The 16,186-nt window shown below is 46.5% G+C and overlaps 1 protein-coding gene across 1 annotated transcript in view; it reads right to left on the reverse strand.

The window, feature by feature from the left end:
• LOC120840200 (arylsulfatase B-like) overlaps positions 1-16,186 on the reverse strand; it is an 81,705-nt gene that overhangs the window by 18,007 nt on the left and 47,512 nt on the right. The window contains exons 5-7 of the mRNA XM_040210607.2: positions 15,319-15,456; positions 11,248-11,374; positions 10,030-10,323 (exon numbers count right to left, since the gene is read on the reverse strand). Coding sequence (XP_040066541.2) covers positions 10,030-10,323; positions 11,248-11,374; positions 15,319-15,456 — 559 coding nt within the window. The remainder of the gene's footprint in view (positions 1-10,029; positions 10,324-11,247; positions 11,375-15,318; positions 15,457-16,186) is intronic.

Below are 16,186 nucleotides of genomic sequence, written 5' to 3' on the forward strand. Positions count from 1 at the left end.
AGACGACATATGCGTTACGAATTTGAATACTATGCGAAGAAAGAACTGTGCGAATACCTGGCTAAAGCGATTCCTTCGGTATACAGCAACACAATAATGTTTCACATTGAGAACAAAAAGCAAAAGGAAGCAGGGTACAATGTCCTGCACTGAACTCCCTTGAGTGTTCGCCTCCCGAAAATGTTGGGGTACTAGTTCATCATGTCAATATTTCCGTCCTTTTGGGTTCATTCGCCTGAAAAGTGTTTTACTGCATAAGCGATTATGTCATACTTTTCCGTCAATGCAATGAGCGTGTGCTTGCTTGACACGAGCGTTTTCCTGCTGCGTGAAAGATAACCCGTGACGATTAAAACGTCCGCGCGAAAGGCTTACTGAAATTAATTACTTTTCGTTGTCTTCACCTCCACGTTTTTTACTTTGGAATCCAACAACTGCAACAAGTATTATGACAAATTATATATGACTAATAATCTTTTGAATAAAATCAAAAGTTCAGCACTTTGGAAGATGTTCCGGTCCTTGCTGCAGTACACCCTGCGTCGACTAACCAATATTGCTGAAGCAATCAAAGCGTACGTTTTTTTTTAATAACTTCACCAGAAGTATTGCCTAATAAGACAACAGCCGTGCAATTATTTGACCAAAATGTGTGACATTCTTACATGCTTTTGCGTTATTTGAAACGTGGCTGTCACCAGACGAAGCTTAATATCAAGGTTCGAGATACTGAACTGCAAATGTATTACGTGTTTCAAAGCTGCGAAAGAACGATGCACAACGTAGTTGGGCTCGTCACCAATCTAAAGTATAGCTGAAACCACTGAGGGCAACCGAAGTCCTAAGATGCAGAACAAAAAAAATATAATTCAGAGCGCCGATGGACAAAGCGAAATTCTTGTTTTTGTGTGAGGGTTTTAAGCATCTTTCCGAACCTCCCACAAATTCGGCTAACCGAACACATTTTTGTGCGTATTTGTAACGATTCATTAACAATCATCTTGCATGTTTTCTTTACGACTTACAATGAATTGATCAATATTGTGAGGCAAGGAAAAAACCGGAAGTAACAGACACCATGCGAATATACATTGATAATTTTTTTTTTTTCAATTATATAAAAGACACGACATAGCAACCACAAAAAGTCTGCCCGGCACTGCGTTGTTGCTGCCCTTCATACCCCCGCCCTTTCTATTTTTTTTTTTTTTTTTTTTTTGCACGGCAGGTAAATTAGATTTTTGCTTTCCTTAACATAGTCTGCAACAGGAATTATCTTTTTTACAGTCTTCGGCAAAAGTGATGCTCGACGAGCCCTCATTAACGCCCCCGTCTCTCCACTGAGCCCGACGAAGCCGGCACGCTCAGGCTTATCGAAGCCAAGAGCGCAAACCTTGGGTACGTAGTGTTATTCTTCTTCCAGAAGGTTAGGCTGTTTTCAGTAGCGTAACCGGACCTGAGGTAGGAGTCCAGCTCGGATGCTAGCTTGACTCCACTTGGAGGGCTCATGAAATTCAAAATCTTGTACGGGTGTTTACAAATATTGCGTTTTCCTGTCGATATGTAGTGCCTGAAATATTCATTACTGTACACACGGATGAGCACTGTTGAATACTATATAAAAAGAGTAACGCTTCCAGCGAGAGCTCGTCATGTAGAATCGGTCAGCTGCATAATGGCAAAGAAGACGGCGTAGACGATAGATCTCCGCCAGCTCCGACTCTACAAACTACAACAATGTAAATACCTCGTTCATTGACTATTAAAGACTACCGACACCAACAAGTGAACCTCTACGTCACTACCTTTTTCGGAACACTTGCAAGTAGAGAATGTTAAACGTCAGATTTGGGATGTCTCGTGCATTATCGGGCTTACAATAAGCGTAAAATTACCACGAATGACAAGCGATGAGGCGACGAAAACTGAAGTAAACTAAACGTTTAATGGGGCGAACCCGCAGGTGTCGTTGCAGGCTTCTTATGCCGTTGGCACACGTGAAATGACCGTGTGTACAAATGAACAGTCGTCGGGAATTTCGGCCAGTAGTACTTGTCAAGAATCCGGGCAAGGGTCCTGCTGTAGACGAGATGTCTAGCCGTTGTGTCGTCGCGGCACGCTTGAAATATTGCATGCACGTTGTTACGCAAGCGGCGTAACCGCGCGTTGCATGCAACGGCGTAACTGCGCGTTGCATTATGGGTAGTTTCCCATAATTACGTCACGAGGTTTACCCTTGTGAGGGTTACGAGGGTTACTCTCACGAAGGTTACGAGGTTACTTTCACGAGAATCACGAGGGTTACCCTCACGAGGGTCACGAGCATTACCCTCACGAGGGGTGCGAGGCCACGCACGCGTTCGCTTAGCGACGCGCGTGGGAATATGTAGTAATCGTTTATTTATGTAAAATAAGCGGGGTATGCACACCGAGGCGATGTTCTAATCGCTGCGACGTTGTGTGTGTAACCTGTCTGAAGGCGCATTGGTGTTTTACCGCCACCCTTGTCAGCACGCGAAAGTTCAACACCCCACTTTCGTCAGCTTATATTTACAGTTTCTTCCGTAATTTTTCTCGGTTAACGAAATTTGATTAAATGTGCGGAGCATAAACATAAACATAATAAATTTCTTTGAAATTGGATAAGCGGTTCAGAAGTTCCCCGTTTCGGGGTAGTTTCCCCCAACCCGCCGTACGACTCACGCGAAGACAAACCAACGGCTTGGGGGAAACAAAGGACATTAGGAGCTGTGTGCGTGAGGAGCGTAATGACCTGTGAGTGTGAGGACCGTGAGGACCTGTCAGTGTAATGAGCATGATGACCTATAAGTGTGAGGACCGTGAGGCGCTGTAAGTGTGAGGACCGTGAGGACCTGTGAGTGTGAGGACCGTGATGGCCTGTGAGTGTGAGGACCATGAGTACCTGTGAATGTGATGAGCACGATGACCTGTGACTGTGAGTGTGATGAGCGGGATGACCCGTGAGTGTGAGGACCGTGAGGACCTGTGAGTGCGAGGTCATGTCTGTGAGCGTGAGGACCGTGAGGACCTTTGAGTGAGAGGAGCTGTGAGCGTGATGACCTGTGAGTCTGATGATCCGTGATGTCCTGTGAGGGTGATGACGTGTGAGCGTGATGAGCGTGACGACCTGTGAGTGTGATGAGCGTGATGACCTGTGAGTCTGATGATTCGGGATAACCTGTGAGCGTGATGTGTGAGCGTGACGACCGTGGTAATGTCGGCGAGTGAGTTTTGGTTTTATGATAAACCATGAGGGTGAGTCTGGGCGATGACCCTATTTTAAATAAAGCGTGATAGTGAGTGGGCGTGAGTTTTGATTGAGGAAAAACAGGTGATCGTGAGTTTGAGTGAGGACAGCTTAAAATGCCGACCTATGGCTGTGACTACTACGATATCCGTCCAAAGAGCAGCGCTAATAATATCGAGAAAACTAGTGCACATCCTAGCACTATAGTTGACATTTCTCGCAGTCACATTTGTTGCTCCCAATTGCTTCAGTGTTTTCTTTCTTTTTTGCTTTCTTTTTGTTTTCATAAACATCACATCCGTTTTGGACATAGAATCTATAGCTGGGGATACTCTCGGTGTTCCATTCACGTGGCCGATGTGTTGAAGACCAGAAGTCAAACGTCTAAACGAAGTTCAAATCTGAGTTTAGACATGACTTTCGATATAAGTATTGCTCTTTGTGTCAGGTATTACAAAGGTTTATAAAGGAGGTGTTGAGCTCCATTAATATACGACAGAGCCGTTGCTTGGTTTATCAAATGGTTAGCTTGCACTATTCTCCCGCAGAAGAGGCGGTGGAAACGTCATTATTTTATTCTATTACGGAGAAATGATATATGGAGTTGAAAAGTTTTTGAAACCGAAAATATTAATGTCGTTGAGGGGAGGCATGTAAGTTTAAAGCTGGTAGAAACAGTACAAAGCCAAAAATTAATTTATGAAATTTTATATAAAATTAACTCCTTCCCATGTTCACCCATGAATGAGTGGTTGAATACGTTGCAATTTACTCCGACAGTAAAAAAAAATAGAAGTATGTGTACACATTTTTTAGCTACTTTTGTTAATTTGTTTTGAATTAAAAAATGAAAGCCGCTTACCACTCCCTGTAACGCCGAATTAGAGCGCAGCTCTTGAGGAGGAGGAGGGAAAGGCACTGGAGGGGGGTTCAACTAACCAGGGGGGTCACGTGACCTTGGGGGTCACGTGACCCCCAAATACCGATGATGTCATCACTGACGTCACTGATGACGTCATCAGTGACGATGACGATGCGGATACCGATGACGTCATTAATGACGTCACTGATGACTTCACCAGTGATGATGACGATGCGAATGTCGGCTACGTCATCAGTGACGTCACTGATGACGTAATCAGTGATGATGACGATGACGATGCGGATGCCGGTGACGACATCAGTGACGTCATTGATGACGTCATCAGTGATGATGTCGATGGCGATGCGGATGTCGGTAACGTCATCAGTGATGATTACGATGACGATGCGGATGCCGGTGACGTCATCAGTGATGATGACGATGACGATGTGGATGCCGGTGACGACATCAGTGATGATGACGATGACGATGCGGATGCCAGTGACGTCATCAGTGATGATGACGATGACGATGCGGATGCCGGTGACGTCATCAGTGATGATGACGATGACGATGTGGATGCCGGTGACGTCATCAGTGATGATGACGATGCTGATGCCGGTGACGTCATCAGTGATGATGACGATGACGATGCGGATGCCGGTGACGTCATCAGTGATGATGACGATTACGATGTGGATGCCGGTGACGTCATCAGTGATGATGACGGTGACGATGCGGATGCCGGTGACGTCATCAGTGATGATGACGATGACGATGCGGATGCCCGTGACGACATCAGTGACGTCACTGATGACGTCATCAGTGATGATGACGATGACGATGCGGATGTCGGTAACGTCATCAGTGATGATGACGATGACGATGCGGATGTCGGTAACGTCATCAGTGATGATGACGATGACGATGCGGATGCCGGTGACGTCATCAGTGATGATGACAATGACGATGTGGATGCCGGTGACGTCATCAGTGATGATGACGATGACGATGCGGATGCCGGTGACGTCATCAGTGATGATGACGATGATGATGCGGATGCCGGTGACGACATCAGTGACGTCACTGATGACGTCATCAGTGATGATGACGATGTGGATGTCGGTAACGTCATCAGTGATGATGACGATGCGGATGCCGGTGACGTCATCAGTGATGATGACGATGACGATGTGGATGCCGGTGACGTCCTCAGTGACGATGACGATGACGATGTGGATGCCGGTGACGTCATAAGTGACGATGACGTCATCGGGGGTCACGCGACATCGGCGGGGGTCACGTGACCCCTCCCCGAGGTCACGTGACCTCGAGGAGGGGGTCACGTGACCTCAGGGGAGTCACGTGACCTCGGGGGGGGGGGGTCACGTGTCCCCCCACGAGGTCACGTGACCCCGGTGGGGGCTCGCGCGGTGCATTATGGGAAATTTCCCGTGATGCACCGCGCGGTTACGCCGACGGCGACGGCGACGCCGACGCCGCTCAAGCCGGAAACGGGCCCCTAAGAGCTGCGCTCTAAAAGTGTATGATGCGCTTCTGTACTTTATACACTATTGTATCTTCAAGCAAATATTCTTTTTTTAGAGCGCAGCCCTTAGGGGCCCGTTTCCGGCTCGAGCGGCATCGGTGTACGCCGTCGCCGACGGCGTCGCCGTCGGCGTAATTGCGCGGTGCATTAAGGGTAAATTTCCCCTCTAAATCTAGCGGAAAAATTTCCCCGCTAGATTTAGCGGAAAAATTTCTCCGCTAAATCTAGCGTAAAAAATTTCCCCGCTAGATTTAGCGGAAAAAATTCCCCGCTAAATCTAGCGGAAAACTTTCCCCGCTAAATCTAGCGGGAAAAATTCCCCGCTAAATGTAGCGGAAAAATTTCCCCACTAAATCTAGCGGAAAAATTTCTCCGCTAAATCTAGCGGAAAAATCTAGCGGGAAAAATTCCCCGCTAAATCTAGGGGAAAAATTTCCCTCTAAATCTAGCAGAAAATATTCCCCGCTAAATCTAGCGGAAAAATTTCCCCGCTAAATTTAGCGGAAAAATTTCCCCGCTAAATCTAGCGGAAAAACTTTCCCCGCTACATTTAGCGGAAAAAATTCCCCGCTAAATCTAGCGGAAAAATTTCCCGCTAAATAGCGGAAAATTTTCCCCGCTAAATCTAGCGGAAAAATTTCTCCGCTAAATCTAGCAGAAAAGTCTAGCGGGAAAAATTCCCCGCTAAATCTAGCGGAAAATATTCCCCGCCAAATCTAGCGAGAAAATTTTCCCGCTAAATCTAGCGGAAAAAGTTCTCCGCTAAATCTAGCGTAAAAATTTTCTCCGTTAGATTTAGCGGAAAAAATTCCCCGCTAAATCTAGAGGAAAGATTTCTCCGCTAAATGTTGCGGAAAAATTTCCCCTCTAAATCTAGCGGAAAAATGTCTCCGCTAAATTTAGCGGAAAAATCTAGCGGGAAAAATACCCCGCTAAATCTAACGGAAAAATTTCCCCGCTATATCTAGCGGAAAATATTCCCCACTAAATCTAGCGGAAAAATTAACCCGCTGAATCTAGCGGAAAATTTTTCCCAGCTAGATTTAGCGGAAAAAATTCCCCGCTAAATCTAGCAGAAAAATTTTCCCGCTAAACCTAGCGGAAAAATTTCTCCGCTAAATCTAGCGGAAAATTTCTCCGCTAAATTTAGCGGCAAAATTTCTCCGCTAAATCTAGCGGGAAAAATGCCCCGCTAAATATAGTGGAAAAATTTCCCCGCTAAATCTGGCGGAAAAAATTCCGCGCTAAATCTAGCGGAAAAATTCCCCGCTAGATTTAGCGGAAAAAATTTCCCGCTAAGTCTAGCGGAAAAAGTTTTCCGTTAAACCTAGCGGAAAAATTTCCCCGCTAAATCTAGCGGAAAAAATTCCCCGCTAAATCTAGCGGAAACATTTTTCTGGGGGTCACGTGAACCCCCAAGGTCACATGACCCCTCCCCCCTTGCCCCGAGAACAGGTAACCCTCAGTACCCTTCCCTCCTCCTCCTCAAGAGCTGCGCTCCAATTCGGTGTAACAGGGAGTTGTAAACGGCTTTCATTTTTTTAGATGAATAGTGTATTTTTGTATTTTATACGTCATTCATTGCACCTTTATATTTCGCTTGGTGGATATTTGGCCTACACGAATGCCGATCATTCCATTCTACACATGTCAATGTTTGCGAGAATCACAGTCTGCATGTGTTAGGTCACAGCCCAGAACGTGCATGTTCGCCGCTTTGGAAGGCGAGCAAAGTATACACCCTTTTTGACCGGGGAGCAGCCACCTTGAATGTCGTCACTTCTGGTGTGTGGAAAAACATCGTTATGATCCCTCCACGCCGCTGAAAATGGTTCACGAAAAATGTGCGATTGTCACACGCTCTTGCTTTGCCTCACCTATATTCTCTCCCATATTCCAAGTTGAAATTTCCTCGTACTTCATCGCCCCGCATTCCAGATACGGAACCCACGTGGCCGAGAATGATAGGAAACATAAAACGTCTATACGCGCCACACGCGCGAATGCTGAAAATGGCACCGACCAGAAGCACTTTTTTGGAATGGTCTATAGATATTTTGCTAAATTACTTAAGCACCAAGGAGCCTATAGACGCTACAAAAGTAGACACGCGCACTGGCGTCTGCAACGGTAATGTTTCTAAAGAGAATCTAAAGCAAATGGCATGTTCCTTCAGGTTACACGAGCGTGTGTGGCACCTGCACCCACATTCCGAGAATTCTCCGGGGTGCTTTGGTAATTTGTCAAGAAATGTATTGCGTGACTCTTTGACCTTTCTTCGGCCGCGTTACTGCCAGCTTTTGAAAGAAGGTAAACTGATTTGCTAGCGATTTCACGAAACTAGTGCGCGGCGGCTTGAGTGCACCGATTTGCAAAAATGGTTTTCTCAAAATGCCAATTGCTTTCATTTTTTTCACCCTTTCTCATACTTCAGCACGTAGGCCACGGTCATACTTCGCGCAGCTAGATATTATTATCACCTTCAGATAGCACGAACGCCCCTGTTTTCCCGCTGTTTGGTGCGTTTAAAAGGCGGGCGCGAGCGTACCCGATTGCCGGTTGCATGCCTCGCTGCCCGCCGGTGACGTCACGTTTGGATGTTGGGGAAAACTGGGGAGCAAACTGTTGAGAATTATGTTTTGGTTCTGGCAGCCAACAAAATATAACTTTTTTTTAAAAATTATCTATAGAGTGATTCTAAAGGAACGTGATAACATTTTGGAATCAGGAAGCCATTTACATTCAGATGATGTCTTTGGATTAGCTAGCTCAAAAAAATCGGGGTATTGTAGTACAACACTTCGCGCTCACAGATTTTGCTCAGGACGTCCTCTTTCATACCCTCTTCACCTTTCACTGCCTTGGTCGCATTATTCCCCCTCGCCGTTTATGAAACGACTGGACGACAATGAGGGAGGGTCTATGATGATTATGTTCTTTTTTCTTTTTCTTTTTTTGTAGAAATTTGAGACCATACGTTAATGGTGGAGTTTAGAGATACAAACCGACAAATACTATAAGGACGAACGACAGAATCCCAGACGAAATGTATAGCAGGTTTTTCTTTCCGCCAGCTCTGCGTGATAGTCAATTTACCTCGTTTCTTCATATTGGCTACTGCAGGTCAAAAACATCGGTGGTTTAGAAAGACCCGAGTTGGATGGACATCTCAGCATTCTAATTTTTTCGTTAATACCCTAAAAGGCACACTTGCTCAATACGTGTTGCGAGTTTAGGAGTGTGGCAGATTTAGAAATAGATACTTTTTATTTATAAGGTTCACCACTGATTCCATCTGACTATTCTTAATCCTAAATTTAGATTGAACAAAAATGTATTACAAGATTCACCGTTCGCTGACGGTACCTCTCTAAGATGGCCACGACATTTCAAGATCTCTCCTCGAGGTCACTCTTGAAAAAAAAATATTATTTTGATTTTTCGGTTACTATTGGCTCCCGGTGATTAATTGAAGATTACGGTTACGGTTACGGTTAAAAAAATAAATAACGGGTTCGTTTCGATGCTGGTTACTAAAAAAAATCTCGTTCCTAAGCGGTTTTCGGCTTCGGTTACGGTTACGGTTTGAGTCCCTGAAATTAAGGCCTATGTAGGCGTATCTCAGATTACATATTTGTGTCATTTTATGAAGGCGTGCAAGCCTCAAATGCCCAAAGCATCGTTTCTTCCTTCACGAACCAAATATTGTAAGAACTATACTTCACGCAGCCCATAAATATTGTGTAAAAAACAAACTTCTGTCTTTGATGTGGCAACGAGTATAAGTTGTAGCACGCACAGACATTTTATTCCTGATTAACATAACGTTGTGACAGTTCTTGGATTCAAATAAGACATGGGCTTGTAAGAAACACCAAATAATTGAGTTGTATAAGCACAACGTTTTAAAGTCTAACCTAATTTTTTTTATACTGCTTGATCTAATTAAAACAACGCAACTTTTTTTTGTTGTTGTAGTTGCATAAAGATAGAAGTGGATTCTACGTACAAACCAGAAGAACTAGCTAATTTACACAAAACTAACGCGGAAAATGTATTCAAGTTTTCGCGGTTCGAACCAGTTTGAACCGTTATTTTGCTCCTCGGAGCTGAACCGGAATTGAACCGATGGCCGTAAACCTGCGACCTGAACCGAACCGATTAACAGTTTCGGTTCGACACACCGGAGACAAAAACAGCTAGTCTACCCACTTATCATTTGAACCAAAGCTCGGCGTTCTGACTTCCCCACGCGCTATTGTCTCCTCCTCACCCCCAGTTTCCCGACGCATGCCTTTTGTTAAGTTTCTTGAGGCCCGTAGCTAAATAGGCGGGTCTTTGGCCCTGTACCTGCCAGGGAGTAGAGGGTGGGCACCCAGTCGCTGACGTGCATCAGCTGGTTCGACACGCGCTGTGGCTTCCGGAGCAGAGGACTCCAGACGAAGGCCGGGACGCGGACTCCGCCTTCCCACAGAGTGAACTTGGCACCTCGCAGGGGCCAGTTGGAACCAGCGTTGGACCACCCGCCCCACGGGATGGCCCCATTGTCGCTGAGGAACACCAACACGGTGTTTTGCAGCATGTCCTTCTTCTCCAGCGCTTGGAAGAGGATGCCCACGGATTGGTCGAGCGCGTCGACGGCACCTGCCACAGTAGGACATGTAACGAGTGTCCGGTCTAAAACAAACAGATACAGTGTGTTTTTTTCCCCGCAAATCAATCCGAAGAATCAATCTCTGCAGCCTGGGATAGAACTCGGCGAAGGACGATACTGAAAATAGAGAGTTTTACAATAGGAACCCCAACATGTTGGGTCTCCCGAACAAGCTGGGTGCGTCGCACTACGCTTCCACAGTACTATCCCCTAAGCCGCTCGCGGGACCCAAAACGTAGGATTATAAAATCTTCCAGTAGGCTAAGACTTAAAAAAGGTCTGCTCTATGGTATTAAGTAGGACGTTTCACGTGCTCACGTGATACACCATTCTACAGCGTGGACTCCTCGCGCCTAGCGAGAGCAACGCGAAGATTTCCGGGCGAGTTTCGGTATACTCACGTAACATTCAAAGCCTGCGAATCCAGACACAAAACACGGTCTGGGTTTCACGCATGCGCAGTGGAGACTATGCTATATCTTTGGATACGCAAAGCTTTTGGGTGTAAGCTATTCTAAAACTATATATTGTTCTACTACGTGGTCGCCCGCCGAAAAATAGCTGGCTCTTGAGACAGCAGGGGCTTAAAGGCTAGATCACGCTTGCAGTTTAGTGCTTCCATTGCGCAAAGGGAGCATCGTGTCGTAGCACTGAGAGAGCGTTGTACCTCATCCGTGAATAGAGCGTTCCAGAAGCGACTTCTATACTCTATAGTGGTTGGCTGTGCGCGAATGCTTCGTTTTGAAAAATGCCTTTGGCACTGAAAGGTAAAAACTAAATATTCAACAACAAAGAAACAAGCAAACTGTATTAAAGCTCAATATAACGAAATCGTTTCGGTATCTAAACCTGAAGATTTTCTGACCCCGTTCTTAGGATTAGAGGGAAACATACACTGAATTCACGAACCTTACCGGCGTAAAGGCTTCTGTTTTTTACCCCAATGTAATCGAACTTTCGCACGTTTTTTTCTGGGGCTTGGATTGGCCCGTGCTGAGTGCCTGCATGAACGGCCAGGTGGCTGAGGTACAGAAACAGCGGCTGCACAGAGACAACAAAAAACAGGCGTCAGTCCATGATGTGCGACACTCTAAAAAATTACCAGCGGCATTTATCCTCAAAATCCTACAACATACAAAACGCTGAACTTAAGAAGTGATAACTTAAATGTGTTTAGAAAACATCCTAATTAAGCGGTCGTTTTGCCAGATGAGGATTATGCTGTTTATTCATTTCCCCACACGATTTCCGGAGAAATTTAAGTGACGTCAAAGTGCCACGTCACATCCGTCTCGTGACTTGACGACACGCGACGTGGAAGCGTGACCTTACTTTACACGACGTGGCTACGTGGCCTGAGGTCACGTAAAGTCGATTTCCCCGCTGAATTCCACAGCGAAGTTCACGTCTAGTTTCCTGCCGTCACGGTGCGATCGTGGCGTCACGCGATGTCATAACGACACGTCATGCCATTTGCCGCTAGATTTAGCGAGGAAATGCATGGACAGACGAACTGAAGGACGGAGCGAAAAAGTCCTGGAAAAGTGGGTAGAGTTTTAAAAAGCATTTTCTATACTTCTAAAAAAAGTGCTTGCGTGTCGTGCATTTTAGTCCGTCATAACCCGCCCTCGAAGAAATGTGGCTATCTTGTCACGGTCCTTTCGCGTGGGCAGGTAATGATGGCGAAGTTCCGTCTATACCGCAGATTTAAAAGGAATCGATAAGAAAGACTCGCGTTCTTAATGCAGCCTAAGCATACACAACAGACGTGTAAACCACGCTCACACTGCTGAGACATCAAACAAAAGACAGTCTGCAGACCACGCGTGGGGCACGTCTCTTCCTTGTATGAAGTTCCTGACAGATTGGTCATACAAAAGCTGTCTGCAGATGTGTTCGAACACAGCCTCCTATATACTAACAAAGTCTGGCAGATCACCAAGAAAAGCGGTCGCTGAAATAGAAAAGGTGGAGCGGCGGGCAACGGATGAAAAGAGAGCCAAGTGACTGGCGCCCCGCTGCGGCGAGACCCCGCAACACACTTTTTCCGAGCGAACAAGTGTGTTTCTGGCCCTCGCCGCTGCAGAAGCTATGTGCTCACGTCAAGGTTCTCCGAGAAATAACTCCTTGACGTTCTGTGCTACCAGATTCTCGCAGGGCACTTAATGGCTCCATCGTCGAACTGCCAGGCTTTGTGAGTATAGAGAAGGCTATGCTTCGCCTTCGAAGAGATTTAAGGCGTATCCGCCGATATTTCTGTCTTTATGTTTGCAGAGAGCAACGTGTCTGGCGGGACGTATGAGCGGCTTGACAGCGGCGTCATACAAGTTTTACTTTGCACTTCGAGGGGTATTCGCACGGGGGAGATATCCCTCCCTCTGCTCCGCGGGATGCGCAACAACTGGGAGTGGGAACAACGAAACACCTTTACGCGGAGCCACGTAAAAATCCCAGGGGGGCTGGGGAGCTTCAGCTCCGGCCGCACAAATGCTCCCCGCCTCGTCGTGGGATCTTTTGACAAATGGCGGTATTTTGTTCGCGTGTCTGGCAACTTTTCAGAGTTAGCTCTATAGAATACCGACCGTGGCATCGTGATTGTCTGGCTTGTATTGGCTTGCGCCGTTGCGCATGCCGTCCGAGGCTGCCGAAGGAGTCTTGGATATTCGTCGATGACATTCTCAAGCCGCTCCTCATAAAACTGCTTTTGGATTCCAATCTTTCTGTAGCATTCACCCATTCAAGAAGTATCTTGATTTTTATTTAGTTTTTAGCAGGAAGCGGTTCGTCGAATTCTGCATCTAACGGCGCAGCTGCCATAATTGCGCATCGTCGTTTCACGTACGCCTCCATTTTTCTACCCTCGTTAGCGCGCGCCGAGACTTGGGCCCGTTTGCTCAAAGCGCTAACCGCGGCTAAAGTTAGACGCATGCCTAGGAGAGGAATTTTAAAATCACGTGACTGGCTCGGTAGGGATGCGGGGAAACATGGCGGTGTCCCGGTGAGAGCGCCGCTCGCTTTAAAACTAATATATCGTTGTAGCTGCAATATCGGGCGCGTTAGTCAGCAACGAATGAATGGTGCAGGAGGCTTTCGCTTTGCCTTACCTCACCTAAAACGCAAAGCATGAGGAATTACCACGCCGCATTTTTCACATAGTCTTTCGATTTTGGCCATTCCTAAGCCTAAATGAACGCGATAACTGTCGGCATGGCAACGTCTTTGGAAAGTGGATTGCCTTGACTCAGTTGGCCGGGTATCGATAGCACACAAAAGCAGACAGCGTCCCAATCTTGGTACCATTGGACCTTTTTCTAAATTTCCCAAGCACCGACGTGCATGCTGGGAGTGCAGTTACACGCGTTGCACGTGCTGGCGTCTGCAGTAGTAATTATTCTAAAGCAAAAAGTTTAAAACAAATTTTGCCTTGCACGCGCTTTCGTCAAAGCCTTATTTTGATTATTTATTTCGAATCTTTTATAAGAGAAAGGCCAGCGCGCGCGGACCGTAGAATTGCACCAAATACTTTACTAGGGGGAATACATTCCACTCCTCTCTCAAGCTTTGCTTGTTGAACGAATAAAAATAAAATTAAAAAAAACTCCTCTCAAATACAATAGCCTCGGCGCGGACAGGTTTTCTGGGCTTGGCGAGAGCCATCTATCGCCGTGGAGGTCTCGGCTATCGATGATTTTGATGTTCTACATGCCAAATTCATTGTTGTGGCAATGCGCGAGACACGTGCCGCGCGCCACTTCTAAGAATAACATGGCGTCAAAACTCTAGCTCAGTGGTGCGCTAAATACTTTGCTGCGCTGTGCCGCCATGATCTTCCCAAGGGTCGCACGGTCCACGCGCCTCGTGGATCGACGCACCTGGCGCTGCTTTTGAAACATGAAGGGGCTTTAGGTGGAATCGAAACGACACTGCCGCGGCCACCGCGAACATCCACGTGCACTTGCGCGTGGACTGACGCGGACCTCCATACCGTCAGGGCTGGATTCGGCGCTGTAGGCGTTCTGTCTAATGCAAATGAGCAGAGTGGAATGTATTCCCCCTAGTAAAGTATTTGATTGCACTTTCAGCGTTCTCCTCGATGCTTGAGTAATTTAGAAAAAGGTATATTGGGACGCTGTCTGCTTTTGTGTGCTATCAATACCCGGCCGATTGAGTCAAGGCAATCCGCTTTCCAAAAACGTTGCCATGCCGACAATTGTCGCGTTCCTTTAGGCTTAGGAATGGTCAGAATCGAAAGACTACCTAAAAAAATGCGGCAAGGTCATTGCTCATGCTTTACGATTTAAGTGAGGTAAGGCAAAGCGAAAGCCTCCTGCACCATTCGTTGCTGACTAACGTGCTCGATATCGCAGCTACAACGACATATTAGTTCCAAAGCGAGTGGCGCCCGCTCACCGGGGCACCGCCATGTTTCCCCGCATCCCTACCGAGCCCAGTCACGTGATTTCAAAATCCCTCTCCTAGGCACTGCGGCTAACTTTAGCCGCGGTTAGCGCTTCGAGCAAACGGGCCCTGATGTCGAGAAAATGACCGCTAAATGCGTCTGATAACACTAACGTCCCGCTTGGCTCCCCGCTTTTCCTGTGAATGCTGGAGTCGGAATGCTGGTTCCACCGATCACTGACGTAACGTACATTTCTCCCCGAAAAGTATCCCACATGTGAATGTGGGATACTCACTACAGGCAAGTCAGCGTTTGCCCACACCAGGTGTGGTCACTGCGAGTGCGCAGAAACAAAATTCCATTGTGCGAGCGCCATGCCAACAGCACTGCCACCGCAGTTGCGTAACATCAGGTCCGCGCGTTGGTGTCTGGTCCGAGGTAGCTTAAGAAACACAAGGCCTAGCTTAGTGGGATAACACTTCTTGCTTCGTGACTCTTTTTTCTGCATTCTTAAGTTGTACCCGACTATAATATATAGATGCTATGCAAAAGAATATCCGAGAAACAAAACAAATGGGCTTCTTACTGTAGACTGGTCGTGCTCCTCTATAAGGTTCACAGCTTTGTCGGTGAAGAGGTGCGTTGCGTAGACACCAGACTTGTCCTTAACGGGCTTTTTTCCGTTCCACAAATCCAAGCCGCAAAGGCTGTTTCCCGTGAGGAACTGGAAGAGCATGGCGGTGTGGGAAACTGATCCGGAGAGCAAGTTCGTCTGTTTCTTGGGCAGGGATTGCACTAACCCCGGAACGCCGAGCTCCGATTGGCCCTAATGGGGGGATAGTGGGTAGACCTCAAGGCTAGCTGCCTTGAGGTCTCCGCACTATCCTTCCAATCAGAACCAATCAAAGCTCGGCGTTCTGACGTCACCACAACACCTGCCCAAGAAACAGACGATCTTGCGCTCCCTGCAATGGGTCAGCTTAAACTTCTATGAAAAGCTTCCGCGTTCTTTTTTTTTAGCTGCCCAAAATTTTTTTTTTCGGATTGCTCTTTTTTTTTTTTTTTTTTTACTCCCAGAGTGTTGTATATGATTTCTAATTTCAATATACACATTGAAAAAATGACAAATACAGGTAATTCCAAAAAGTACCATCCAAAACTTTATGCACTCTCCTGCACATGTATAACTTGCAAGCCGAGCAAGAAATCTAAACACAGTCTTTTGTAGCCTTCTTTTTTTTACGTTTTGCCTGGCGTGAGTCTTTGCAACATTCACTTAACACCATAAAGCCTTTTGTAACCCGTCGTGAAAAGGATGTATTGCCCCATATTACAACATCTGACGTAACGTTTTCAGTGTTACCATAGAGACTCTCCCACAAAACTTTGTTTGCAAACAAAATATTGTGACTTGCAATTTGGGTTACTGTTCAGGTGTTTCTATTAATATACTG

Source organism: Ixodes scapularis, unplaced genomic scaffold (genome assembly GCF_016920785.2).
Source record: "Ixodes scapularis isolate PalLabHiFi unplaced genomic scaffold, ASM1692078v2 PGA_scaffold1__304_contigs__length_218370807, whole genome shotgun sequence".
In the NCBI taxonomy this organism is placed as follows: Eukaryota; Metazoa; Arthropoda; class Arachnida; order Ixodida; family Ixodidae; genus Ixodes; species Ixodes scapularis.